We start from the raw sequence: 13624 nt of genomic DNA on the forward strand, positions 1-13624 counted from the left end.
GACTATGTCCAGGTGCAGTAATCTGTGAGCTGCTCTGACAGCTGGTGCTTAAAGCTAGTGAGGAATAAGTGTTCAGCTTCAGAGATGTTCAGTTCGCCAGTCATTGCAGCAGAGAACTGGAAGGAAAGACGACCAAAGGAAATTGGCTTGGGTGACCAGTGTGATTACTTGCTGGAGCGCTGTCTACGAGTGGTCCTAGCTTGGTGACCATTGAGCTGAGATAAGGCGGGGCTTTACCTAGCAGAAACTTGTAGATAACCTGATCCAGTGGGTTTGGCGAGAGTATGAAGCGATGGCCAACCAACGAGAGCGTACAGGTCACAATGGTGGTAGTGTAAGGGCTTTGGTGACAAAATGGATGGCACTGTGATAGAGTGCATCCAGTTTGTTGAGTAGATGTTGGAGGCAATTTTATAGATACATCACCGAAGTCGAGGATCGGTAGGATGGTCAGTTTTTATAAGGTATGTTTGGCAGCATGAGTGAAGATGCTTTGTTGCGATATAGGAAGCCGATTCTAGATTTAATTTTGGTTTGAGATGCTTAATGTGAGTCTGAAGGAGAGTTTACAGTCTAACCACAAACCTAGGTATTTGTAGTTGTCCACGTATTCTAAGTCAGAGCCGTCCAGAGTATGATGCTGGACGGGCAGCCGTGCGGGCAGTGATGTTTTGAATAGCATGCATTTAGTTTTACTTGCGTTTAAGAGCAGTTGAGAACACAGAAGGAGAGTTGTATGGATTGAAGCTCGTCTGGAGGTTAGTTAACACAGTGTCCAAGAAGGCCAGAATAAACAGAATGGTCGTCTGCGTAAGGTGTATCAGAGAATCACCAGCAGCAAGAGCAACATCATTGATGTACACAGAGAAGAGAGTCGGCCGAGGATTGAACCTGTGGCACCCCATAGAGACTGCCAGAGGTCCGGACAACAGGCCTCCGATTTACACACTAACTCTATCAGAAGTAGTTGGTAAACCGGGCGAGCAATCATTTGAGAAACCAAGGCTGTCGAGTCTGCCAATAAGAATGGTGATTGACAGAGTCGAAAGCCTTGGCCAGGTCGATGAATACGCTGCGGTATATCTCTATCTTATGGTGGTTATGATGTCATTTAGGACTTTAGCGTGGCTGAGGTGCACCCATGACCAGCTCTGAAACCAGATTCATAGCGGAGAAGGTACGGTGGGATTCGAAATGGTCGGTAATCTGTTTGTTAAGTGCTTGTCGAAGAACCTTAGAAGACAGAAGTATAATTTAGGTATGTAGCAGGGTCTGAGAGTGTCACCCCTTGAAGAGGGGATAACCGCGGCAGCGTTCCAATCTTTAGGAATCTCAGACGACACAAAAGAAGGTTAACAGGCCGTAATAGGGGTTGCAACAAATTCGCAGATCATTTTAGAAAGAGAGGGTCCTGTTGTCTAGCCGGGCTGATTTGTAGGGTCCAATTTTGCAGCTCTTTCAGAACATCTCTATCTGGATTTAGTAAGGAGACAAGTAGACTTTGTGGTTAAACATACAGTCAATAATACAGTAGAAAAATAAGTCTATATACAATGTGAGCAAATGAGGTGAGATAAGGGAGGTAAAGGCAAAAAAAGGCCATGGTGGCGAGTTAAATACAATATAGCAAGTAAAACACTGGAATGGTAGATTTGCAGTGGAAGAATGTGCAAAGTAGAAATATAAATAATGGGGTGCAAAGGACCAAAATAAAAAATAAAAATACAGTAGGGGAAGAGGTAGTTGTTTGGGCTAAATTATAGATGGACTATGTCCAGGTGCAGTAATCTGTGAGCTGCTCTGACAGCTGGTGCTTAAAGCTAGTGAGGGAGATAAGTGTTTCCAGCTTCAGAGATTTTTGCAGTTCGTCCCAGTCATTGGCAGCAGAGAACTGGAAGGAAAGACGACCAAAGGAGGAATTGGCTTTGGGGGTGACCAGTGTGATATACTTGCTGGAGCGCGTGCTACGAGTGGGTGCTGCTATGGTGACCATTGAGCTGAGATAAGGCGGGGCTTTACCTAGCAGAGACTTGTAGATAACCTGAAGCCAGTGGGTTTGGCGATGAGTATGAAGCGATGGCCAACCAACGAGAGCGTACAGGTCACAATGGTGGGTAGTGTAATGGGCTTTGGTGACAAAATGGATGGCACTGTGATAGAGTGCATCCAGTTTGTTGAGTAGAGTGTTGGAGGCAATTTTATAGATGACATCACCGAAGTCGAGGATCGGTAGGATGGTCAGTTTTATAAGGGTATGTTTGGCAGCATGAGTGAAGGATGCTTTGTTGCGATATAGGAAGCCGATTCTAGATTTAATTTTGGTTTGGAGATGCTTAATGTGAGTCTGGAAGGAGAGTTTACAGTCTAACCACAAACCTAGGTATTTGTAGTTGTCCACGTATTCTAAGTCAGAGCCGTCCAGAGTAGTGATGCTGGACGGGCAAGCCGGTGCGGGCAGTGATCGTTTGAATAGCATGCATTTAGTTTTACTTGCGTTTAAGAGCAGTTGGAGAACACAGAAGGAGAGTTGTATGGCATTGAAGCTCGTCTGGAGGTTGATTGCAACACAGTGGTCCAGAAGAAGGGCCAGAAGTATACGAATGGTGTCGTCTGACGTAAGAGGTGTAACACGAGAGATAATCACCAGCAGGCAAAGAGCTCTAATCATTGATGTAAAACATGAGAAGAGAGTCGGCCCGAGGATTTGAACCCGTGGCGACCCCCTTAGAGACTGCTCAGAGGTCCGGACAACAGGCCCTCCGATTTGAACACTGGAACTCGGGATCAGAGAAGTAGTTGGTAAACCGGGCGAGGCAATCATTTGAGAAACCAAGGCTGTCGAGTCTGCCAATAAGAATGTGGTGATTGACAGAGTCGAAAGCCTTGGCCAGGTCGATGAATACGGCTGTGCGGTAATATCTCTTATCGATGGTGGTTATGATGTCATTTAGGACTTTGAGCGTGGCTGAGGTGCACCCATGACCAGCTCTGAAACCAGATTGCATAGCGGAGAAGGTACGGTGGGATTCGAAATGGTCGGTAATCTGTTTGTTAAGTTGGCTTTCGAAGACCTTAGAAAGACAGAGTAGGATAGATTTAGGTATGTAGCAGTTTGGGTCTAGAGTGTCACCCCCTTTGAAGAGGGGGATAACCGCGGCAGCGTTCCAATCTTTAGGAATCTCAGACGACACAAAAGAGAGGTTGAACAGGCCAGTAATAGGGGTTGCAACAATTTCGGCAGATCATTTTAGAAAGAGAGGGTCCTGATTGTCTAGCCCGGCTGATTTGTAGGGGTCCAGATTTTGCAGCTCTTTCAGAACATCTGCTATCTGGATTTAGGTGAAGGAGAAATGGTAGAGGCTTTGGTGGGTTTCTGTGGAGGGTGCCGGGCAGTTGACCGGGGTAGGGGTAGCCAGGTGGAAAGCATGGCCAGCCGTAGAGAAATGCTTATTGAAATTCTCAATTATAGTGGATTTATRGGTGGTGACAGTGTTTCGTAGCCTCAATGCAGTGGGCAGCTGGGAGGAGGTGCTCTTATTCTCCATGGACTTTACAGTGTCCCAGAACTTTTTTGAGTTAGTACTACAGGATGCAAATTTCTGTTTGAAAAAGCTAGCCTTAGCTTTTCTAACTGCCTGTGTATATTTGTTCCTAACTTCCCTTAAAAGTTGCATATCACGGGGGCTATTCGATGCTAATGCAGAACGSCACAGGATGTTTTTGTGCTGGTCAAGGGCAGACAGGTCTGGAGTGAACCAAGGACTATATCTATTCCTAGTACTACATTTTTTGAATGGGGCATGCTTATTTAAGATGGTGTAGAAGGCACTTTTGAAGAATAGGCAGGCATCATCTACTGACGGGATGAAGTCAATGTCATTCCAGGATACCCCGGCCAGGTGGATTAGAAAGGCCTGCTGGCAGAAGTGTTTTAGGGAGCGTTTGACAGTGATGAGGGGTGATCGTTTGGTCGCAGACCCATTTCGGATGCAGGCAATGAGGCAGTGATCGCTGAGATCCCGATTGAAAACAGCAGATGTCTATTTGGAGGGCGAGTTAGTTAGGATGACATCTATGAGGGTGCCCGTCTTTACGGATTTGGAGTTGTACCTGGTAGGTTCATTGATAATTTGTCTGAGATTGAGGGCATCAACCTTAGATTGTAGGATGGCCGGGGTGTTAAGCATGTCCCAGTTTAGGTCACCAAGTAGCACGAGCTCAGAAACAGATGGGGGGCAATCAATTCACATATGGTATCGAGGGCACAGCTGGGGGCAGAGGGAGGTCTATAGCAAGTGGCAACGGTGAGAGACTTGTTTCTGGAAYGGTGCATTTTTAGAAGTWGAAGCTCGAATTGTTTGGGTACAGACTTGGATAGTAATACAGAACTCTGCAAGCTATTTTTGCAGTAGATTGCAACACCACCCCCTTTGGCAGTTCTATCTTGGCGGAAAATGTTATAGTTAGCGATGGAGATTTCAGTGTTTTTGGTGATATTCCTAAGCCAGGATTCAGACACGGCTAAGACATCCGGGTTGGCAGAGTGTGCTAAAGCAGTGAGTAAAACAAACTTAGGGAGGAGGCTTCTAATGTTAACATGCATGAAACCAAGGCTTTTACGGTTACAGAAGTCAACAAATGACAGCACCTGGGGAGTGGGAATGGAGTTAGGCACTGCAGGACCTGGATTCACCTCTACATCACCAGAGGAACAGAGGAGAAGTAGGATAAGGGTACGGCTAAATGCTATACGAACTGGCCGTCTAGCACGTTCGTAACAGAGATTAAAAGGAGCAGGTTTCTGGGCACGATAGCATAGATTCAAAGCATAGTGTACAGACAAASGTAAMGTAGGATGTGAGTACTTTGGAGGTTAAACCTAGGCATTGAGTAATGATGAGAGAGATATAGTCTCTAGAGACGTTTAAACCAGGTGATGTCATCGCGTATGTAAGAGGTGGAACAACATGGTTGGTTAAGGCATATTGAGCAGAGCTAGAGGCTTTACAGTGAAATAAGACAGTAWTCACTAACCAGGACAGTAATGGACGAGGCATATTGATATCAGAGAGAGGCATGCGTAGCCAAGTYAACATATGGGTCCAGTGAGTGGTTGGGCTMYCTGGGGACACGGCGATTCAGACAGTTAGCAYGCCGATGCTAACAAGCTAACAGTTAGTAGGCCGGGGCTAAACAAGCTAGCAGTTAGCAGACCGGTGCTGGCAAGCTAACAGTTAGCAGACCGGGTTAGCAAGCAAGCAGTTAGCAGGGGCTAGCAGTTAGCAGACCGGGGAAGGCAAGCTAGCAGTTAGCAAACCGTGGCAGGCAAGCTATCAGTTAGCAGACCGGGGCTAGCAAGTTAGCCTTTGGGGGACATCGCGATGGGGGTAAGTCTGTTTTTGGCTCTTCGTGCGGTGACGTCGATAGACCAGTCGTGAAATCAGTAGGGTTCCAGGTAGCTCTAGGTAGTTAGCAGGCCTAGCAGGTTAGCATAATGGGCCTTCAGCGGGCGACAGCTGCTGAGGGGCAGTTTGGAATCCCGGGCGATTATGTCGGTATTTCGCCAGTCGTAGAGGATCGGCGGGTTCCGTGCCCCATACCGTTAGTAGAAGGGGTCCGGATATTGTAGCCCAGGAGTGGGCTTCGGGGGTAGCACAGGAGCCCTGCCGGGCTAGCTTCAAGGCTAATTGGTGCTTGCTCTGGGATGGAAACTCTAGCCAGGAGTGGTCACCCGGGATTGGGTTAGCTAGTTGCAAGATCCAGATTAAAATGTTTCAGATTTTGCGGTAGGAATCCGGGGATATGGAAAAAAATAGGTCCGTTATGCTCTGGGTTGAGTCACGTTGTTCGAACTGGCGAGGACTTTCCGAGCTAAAGGTTAGCTGATGGCCGCTAGCAATGGTTTGCTAACTGATAGCTGGTAGGTAGTTAGCTGGATAGCTTCAGTTGAGGGATTCCAGATCCGAAGTAAATAGAAAAACATTGGGGGAGCGGGTTGCAGGAGAGTATTTAGAAGTTGAGGTTTTAGGAAAATATTTTAAAATGATATGCGAAGACAGGACAAAGACAAAGACGTCTGACTGCTACGCCATTTTGGATCAAACAGCATGTATGTGTCAATACAACTTCCTTTCCTTCCCTAATGTGTCGGCATCCAAATATTGCAATTGAAAACATTTATGTAACAAACCCTGCTGAAGTAAAACATGTAACATTTAGGGTAAACCATGTCTACTCTCTGTCCCCTAAAGATAACTGTGTCAGTGTGCAGTGAGAGAGGCTGTACATAATGGAAAGCCTGTATGCTGTTATGACTATGTCCCATGTGCAGAGGGAAAGATTAGCAACGCTACAGGTACCACAAGCCCAACAACCAACAAACACAGAACTACAATTGCTCTCTGTGTGTCCTAATCCAMTTTTTTTTAGGATTCAATTCCTGATTAATGTAATGTCTAGATTATGACATCATGTCTTCTACTACTAATCATAGTAATCATGATTTCCGATTGAGCTGACAAATAAAGTGTTTACCATGAATGCAGTCTCCGCAAACACAGGAATATTGCCCTTAAATTTCAATTGCTTTATAATGCAGATCTTCCACGATACTTCTGCGATACAGATTGAATCCAGCCCTAAGAATTCTAGCTTTATTTGCCAAAAAAAGTTACATGTTTGACCGTAAATGATGACTTCATCTTAAATCAGCCATGAGTCCCCTTCTGACAGGGCGAATGGAAGCTTATAGTGTACAACAGGGAGGGGCAATTGAATGCAAWCTTCACAAAATAAATGCAGTTGTTAAAACATTTATAGCCTATCTATCTATGGGTAATAGGGTCGATGTGTAATGATTTACCCACTCAGTTTTTCACCACAAAACAGCAGAAAATTGCCAAAAAACTATAGTTTCCCCATATTAAAACGAGAGTCCAGTTCATGTAACAGGGTTGACCTTACAATGAGGAAGTTTTATTTTRCCTTAAAATAAAAATTCACTAATCACATGAAATAAATAATAATTATCAACAAAATAACAGGGGCTTGAAAATTATGGTGAACACTAGGAGACATTTGGTTAAGTTGGTTGAAATCTGCCGAGAAGCCACAGAGTGCACAGAGGGACATGTGAAAATGTTGAATTTTTACACTTTAACAAGTCTTACACATATAATAAAACATATTAATAAAAAAATATCATGTTCATTTAATACACCACGCTTTTAAAATGCAATATTGGTGCACAATTTCTACTTAAAATATTAAAGGGATGCAAAAGGGACTCATTTCGTGGAACGACCCTACTGCTCATCAGAGACACAGCCTAAATTAAACTAGTAAGTCAACATCAGACATATTTCAGTTTTAAGTTTGTTAGGAATGCACTCCCATATCCCATAAAAACTTGTGAGCAAGGTGTGTGATCATCTGTTTTCTAATAAGGTTTGGTGATTAGGGTGTACACTGAGAGATTACATCTGGAGGTCAAGGTGTAAGGGAAACATGCAGGGTTGAGAGGGAAGCACAACTATACACACAAAGGAGTTGAATCTGACACCTTCATCGAACCGGTATACTGTGTGCTGGCATTAGCAGTCCTAAAACACACACAACCTGTATTCATTATGACTCACTAGGAAAATGTGTATAACAACATTGGTCAAACTTAAATATGCAGGAGTTTAAATATGTAATACAGGGTATTTGTTATAAAACAGTTGTGTTGTGTATTTTGGCAGTAGCACAGCCAAAARACAGCCCTTATGACCTCATCCTTCTCTGATTTGCTTAGAAGAAAGCGTCACAGTCTCCAGCATGTATAAACCCAGACATTTTAGGGGGTGGGGGTCAGGTCTTCCCTGATTCAGTTAGGAGGCCTCTTACAGAGTGTGTGAGAGAGTGTGATGCAGCTGCTGTGGGTGGTAGTGATGGGGGTGTTAGGAGTCTTTTGGGCAGAGGGAGAGGAGGCTCTCTGTCGGATACTGGGAAGACCAGAGGACCCTATGCTGTCCAAGGAAGGAGACGTGACTATCGGAGGAGCCTTCTCTATCCACACCAAAATCTCAGAGCCCCGGCTCTCCTTCACAGACACACCACCTCCTCTCACCTGCTACAGGTAAGCTCTCCTTCACAGACACACCACCTCCTCTCACCTGCTACAGGTAAGCTCTCCTTCACAGACACACCACCTCATCTCACCTGCTACAGGTAAGCTCTCCTTCACAGACACACCACCTCCTCTCACCTGCTCCAGGTAAATTCTCCTTCACAGACACACCACCTCCTCTCACCTGCTCCAGGTAAGCTCTTTCACAGTCACCCAGTCTCTGTGATGGAATTGTGTGTCATTGACTTGACCATTTTTTTTTTTACAAATAGAAAAGAAGATTGGAATCTTAAGATTCAAAGAAGAACTAAACCTGACAATGAAATCAGACCATGGTCATTTCTGCAGTTTCACATCTTCTACCAGACGAACCTAATGCAATGCTATTTTTCCCCATTTTGTTTCCGCAGCATGAACCTCATAGATTTTCATTTAGCTCAGACCATGATCTTCGCCATCGAAGAGATCAATAACAGCAGTTCTCTGCTCCCCAACATCTCTATTGGCTACAGGATATATGATAGTTGTGGCTCGACTCTGTCCTCCATGCGTGCGGTTATGGCTCTGATGAACGGTCAGGAGAGGACGGTGGGAAAGACCTGCTCTGGCCAATCAGCAGTCCACGCCATCATCGGTGCCTCTGATTCTTCATCCACTATTGTGATGTCACGATCCACAGGAGCTTTTCAAATACCAGTGGTAATGAAGTCACACATAAAGTTGAACAATACTGGCAGATGAAAAATGATTACTATTGTCTTATTCCTCCTGTTCTATCTAGATCAGTCACTTKGCCACCTGTGCGTGTCTGAGTAACAGAAAGGAGTTCCCCTCCTTCTTCAGAACCATCCCCAGTGACTTCTACCAGAGTAGAGCCCTGGCCCAACTGGTCAAATACTTTGGCTGGACCTGGGTGGGGGCTGTTAGAAGTGACAACGCCTACGGCAACAACGGCATGGCGACCTTCGTGGAGGCTGCCGGTCTGGAGGGTGTGTGTATAGAGTACTCTGAGGCTATCTTATGGAACAACCCCAGGGAGCAGATAGCCAGYGTGGTTGAGGTGATCAGCAGGGCCAGCTCCAAGGTTGTGGTGGCTTTTCTGTCCCAGTTGGACATGGATTTTCTGCTGGAGGAGGCACTGGCCCAGAACCTGACCGGGCTGCAGTGGGTGGGCAGTGAGTCCTGGATAASTATTGATCGCCTGGCCACTAGGAGYAGCTCTGCTGTCCTCAGCGGCACTCTGGGATTCACCATCAGTAAGTCTAAGATCCCAGGCCTCAGAGAGTTCCTGCTCCGGGTCGGTCCAGCCCAGGATCCAAACAACACCCTGCTCAGAGAGTTCTGGGAGARCACGTTCAGTTGCAGGTTTTCCCCTCAGCAGGAGAAAGACGGTGGGCCTAGGCAGAGTCAGTGCTCTGGGTCTGAGAGACTGGAGGAAATCAGTAACCCCTTTACTGACACTTCCGAGCTGAGGTTCTCTAATAATGTGTATAAGGCAGTGTATGCTGTGGCCCACTCCATACATGACCTGCTGACCTGCAGGCACGGTGAAGGCCAAGGTGGGAATAGGAACTGTMRACACAGAGAKAGCATTGAGCCAGGACAGGTGAGCGGCTACCTCTATCGGCCACCAAAAGTTAATTTTGTTAAACTGATTTGATAATTGACTGACAGGTTTTATGAAAATGCCAAATAAATACAATCACACAATGTTATTTCTAAAGTACTTGAATTCTACAGTCTTAGAAAAAAGGTGCTATCTAGAACCTAAAGGGTTCTTCAGCTGTCCCCATAGGAGAACCCTTTGAGGAACCCTTTTTGTTTCCAAGTAGAACACTTTGGGTTCCAGGTAGAACCAGTTTGGGTTCCATATAAAACATTTTCCATAGAGGGTTCTACATGGAACACAAAGGGTTCTACCTGGAACCAAAAATGATTCTACCTTGAACCAAAAAGCGTTCTCCTATGGGGACAGTGTTGTGTATGTATTTTACTCTATAAGTACATGTTGATTATTTTAACTCWTGCAGGTGRTGAGATACCTGCYAGACGTAAACTTCACCATGAAGTCTGGGGAGAGAGTTTATTTTGATGAGAACGGAGACCCCACAGCCATCTATGAGCTGGTGAACTGGCAGAGAGACCAGGCAGGAGAGARTGTGTTTGTCACCGTGGGGAATTACAATGCRTCTCTCCCTAAAGGAYACCAGTTTGCCATGAATGGGATACAGATAGTATGGGCTGGCAATCCCTTAAAGGTACACAGTTACACAGAAAACACATGGTAGCAYGTACAGGTACTTWAAAAAAAATACAGATAWTMACATTAAATATATTTTAATTGATGGGAGAAATCTSTTGACACAAAKTGTYAGAATGKATTGAATGATTGTGTAACCAATGGMTTTAATAATGTGAGTGAAGGATTAAAGAGAYAGAGAGACAGGGAGAGGGAGTGAGCAGGTGTTGTATTGTGTTTCAGAGGCCTCGGTCTGTGTGTAGTGACAGCTGCCTCCCAGGGTTCCGCCAAGCAGAGATCAAAGGAATGCCAGTCTGCTGTTTTTCCTGTATTCCCTGTGCTGCTGGAGAGATCAGCAACCTAACAGGTGAGACAACTGATACCACCGCCAGCCCTATACTCTTAGAAAAAAGGGTTCCAAAAGGGTTCTTCGGGTGTCCCCATAGGATAACCCTTTTTGGATCCAGGTAGAACCCTTTTTGGTTCCAGGTAGAACTATTTTGTGTTCCATGTAGAACCCTATATGGAAAAGGTTTTATATGGAACCCAAAATGGTTCTACCTGGAACCAAAAAGGGTTCTTGAAAGGGTTCTCCTATGGGGACCGCCGATGAATCCCTTTAGGATCTAGGTAGCATGTTTTTTCTAAGAGTGTAGCCTTCTGGGAGCCCTAAGCAACATTTATTTTTGTTCTGGGGGCCACTAGCGGCCTCTGATGTCGCTCTGACTGATACTAACCAAATCCACTGACCAAAAACATACATCAAATGTAGAATGTGTTAACTTCTAGAATATAATACACGACTTGACTATAGATCAGGGTTCTGACATTAGCGTTTTCCTTGTAGATTCAGCTAAATGCACACAGTGTTCCCTGGAATACTGGTCCAACGGAGACAAGAGTCGCTGTGTCCCAAAGGTGGTGGAATTTCTCTCATTTGACGAAACCATGGGAATCCTCCTGGCTGCAATCTCATTGGTTGGAGCGTGTTTAACCATAGTGGTGTCATTGATCTTCTTTTGCTTCCGAGAGACTCCGATCGTCAAGGCCAGCAACTCTGAGCTGAGCTTCCTGCTGCTCTTCTCCTTGACTCTGTGTTTTCTTTGTTCTCTTACTTTCATTGGCCGGCCCTCTGAGTGGTCCTGTATGCTGCGCCACACAGCGTTTGGGATAACCTTTGCTCTGTGTATGTCCTGCGTCCTGGCGAAGACCATAGCGGTGGTGATAGCTTTCCAGGCCACAATGCCAGGTAATACAGTTCCCCAGTGCTCTATTCCTCTCCAGAGAATCAGTGTGTTCAGCTGTACCCTCCTACAGGTGGTTATATGTGTTCTCTGGTTAGCTCTCGACCCTTCAGTCCCAGTCAAAAACACAGCCCACGCCACTGAAAAGYTCATTCTAGAGTGTGATGTGGGTTCAGCTATTGGTTTCTGGGCTGTGTTGGGGTATATAGGACTCCTGGCTCTCTTGTGCTTTGTGCTGGCTTTTCTGGCTCGAAAGCTGCCTGATAACTTCAGTGAGGCCAAATTCATCACCTTCAGCATGCTCATATTCTGTGCAGTCTGGATCACCTTTATCCCAGCTTATGTCAGCTCTCCTGGMAAGTTCACTGTAGCTGTGGAGATATTTGCCATTTTGGCCTCCAGTTTTGGGTTGCTTTTCTGTATATTTGGTCCAAAGTGTTATATTATATTACTTAAACCAGAGAAAAATACAAAAAAACACATATTGGGGAAAAGTCACGCAAAATCACAATAATGTAATTTACGGAACGGGGACTTGGAGGAAAAAGGTTTCAATTTAATTCAGGGGGAGGTTTTAGTATTATTTTTTATCTAGTCCAGAAGAGGGTCATGTAATTTGTAATTGTTGACATTTCAATATTTTTATTTGTTTTAGAATGAGTTGCTTTTTAGGCTATATCTCCATGTGTGCCCGATGCCTAATCCTCATCTCTGATTCTCCACACTGCGCGCAAAATCAAGTCCGTCTATAGGCTGTTTAGTGTGGTCTCAATCAAATGATCCACACCGTAGGCTATAGTCCTAGGCTATACAAAGTGCATGCTCGGAGAAGCACAGTTATTTATTTTTATATAGAAGCACCGTGGCTAGGAAAAACTCCCTAGAAAGGCCAGAACCAAGTCAACCTAGAGAGGAACCAGGCTCTGAGGGGTGGACAGTCCTCTTCTGGCTGTGCCGGATTGAGATTATAAGAGTACATGGCCATATAGGGCAGATGGTTCTTCAAGATGTTCAAATGTTCATAGATGACCAGCAGGGTCAAATAATAATCAGTGGTTGTAGAGGGTGAAACAGTCAGCACCTCAGGAGTAAATGTCAGATTGCTTTTCATAGCCGAGCTTTCAGAGGTTGAGACAGCAGGTGCGTTAGAGAAAGAGAGAGAGAAGAGAGAGAGAGAGAGAGAGTCCAAAACAGCAGGTCCGGGACAAGGTAGAACGTCCGGTGAACAGGTCAGGGTTCCATAGCCGCAGGCAGAACAGTTGAAACTGGAGCAGCAGCACGACCAGGTGGACTAGGAACAGCCAGGAGTCATCAGGTCATCAGGTAGTCCTGAGGCATGGTCCAAGGGCTCAGGTCTTCCGGGAGGGGAGGGGAGAGATAGAGAGATGGGAAAATTAGACACCAGATAAGACAGGAGAATTTCACCAGATAGGACAGACTGAACCTAGCCTCCCAGCACATAGATTATTGCAGCATAGATATTGGAAGCTGAGACAGGCCGGGTGAGGGAAACACTGTGGCCCTGTCCTACGATACCCCCGGACAGGGCCAACCAAGCAGAATTTAACCTGTGGACATTTTGTATGATGCCCCTGAATGTTTTAAAAGAGTTTTGGATATGAGTGATGGACATATGGCTTAAATATTACAACCTGACGAATCAACTGTGATTTTCAGGTCTACCACTGCCTGTTGACATCTAGTGGAAGGCGTATGAAGTGCATGTATACAAATAAATATCAAGCACATTTATAGGCAGGCCCTAGAACAGAGCATCGATTTCAGATTTTCCACTTCCTGTCAGGAAGTTTGCTGCAAAATGAGTTCTGTTTTACTCACAGATATAATTCAAACGGTTTTAGAAACTAGAGAGTGTTTTCTAAACTGCCTCATACTCAATTCTTGCTCGTACAATATGCATATTATTATTACTATTGGATAGAAAACAATCTCTAGTTTCTAAAACCGTTTGAATTATGTCTGTCGGTGAACCAGAACTCTTTCTACAGCGAAAATCATGACAGGACATGC

At 45.2% G+C, this 13624-nt stretch overlaps 1 protein-coding gene across 1 annotated transcript; it reads left to right on the top strand.

Moving 5' to 3' along the window:
- Positions 1-7884: 7884 nt before the first annotated feature.
- On the top strand, positions 7885-13360 carry LOC112073161 (extracellular calcium-sensing receptor-like). Its single transcript, XM_024140504.2, has 6 exons — positions 7885-8119; positions 8521-8809; positions 8892-9716; positions 10141-10368; positions 10593-10716; positions 11197-13360. The coding sequence occupies exons 1-6, from the start codon at positions 7908-7910 to the stop codon at positions 12105-12107; spliced, it is 2589 nt and encodes an 862-aa protein (XP_023996272.1). The 5' UTR covers positions 7885-7907; the 3' UTR covers positions 12108-13360.
- The last annotated feature ends 264 nt before the right edge of the window (positions 13361-13624 follow it).

Source organism: Salvelinus sp. IW2-2015, unplaced genomic scaffold (genome assembly GCF_002910315.2).
Source record: "Salvelinus sp. IW2-2015 unplaced genomic scaffold, ASM291031v2 Un_scaffold2171, whole genome shotgun sequence".
NCBI classification, from domain to species: Eukaryota; Metazoa; Chordata; class Actinopteri; order Salmoniformes; family Salmonidae; genus Salvelinus; species Salvelinus sp. IW2-2015.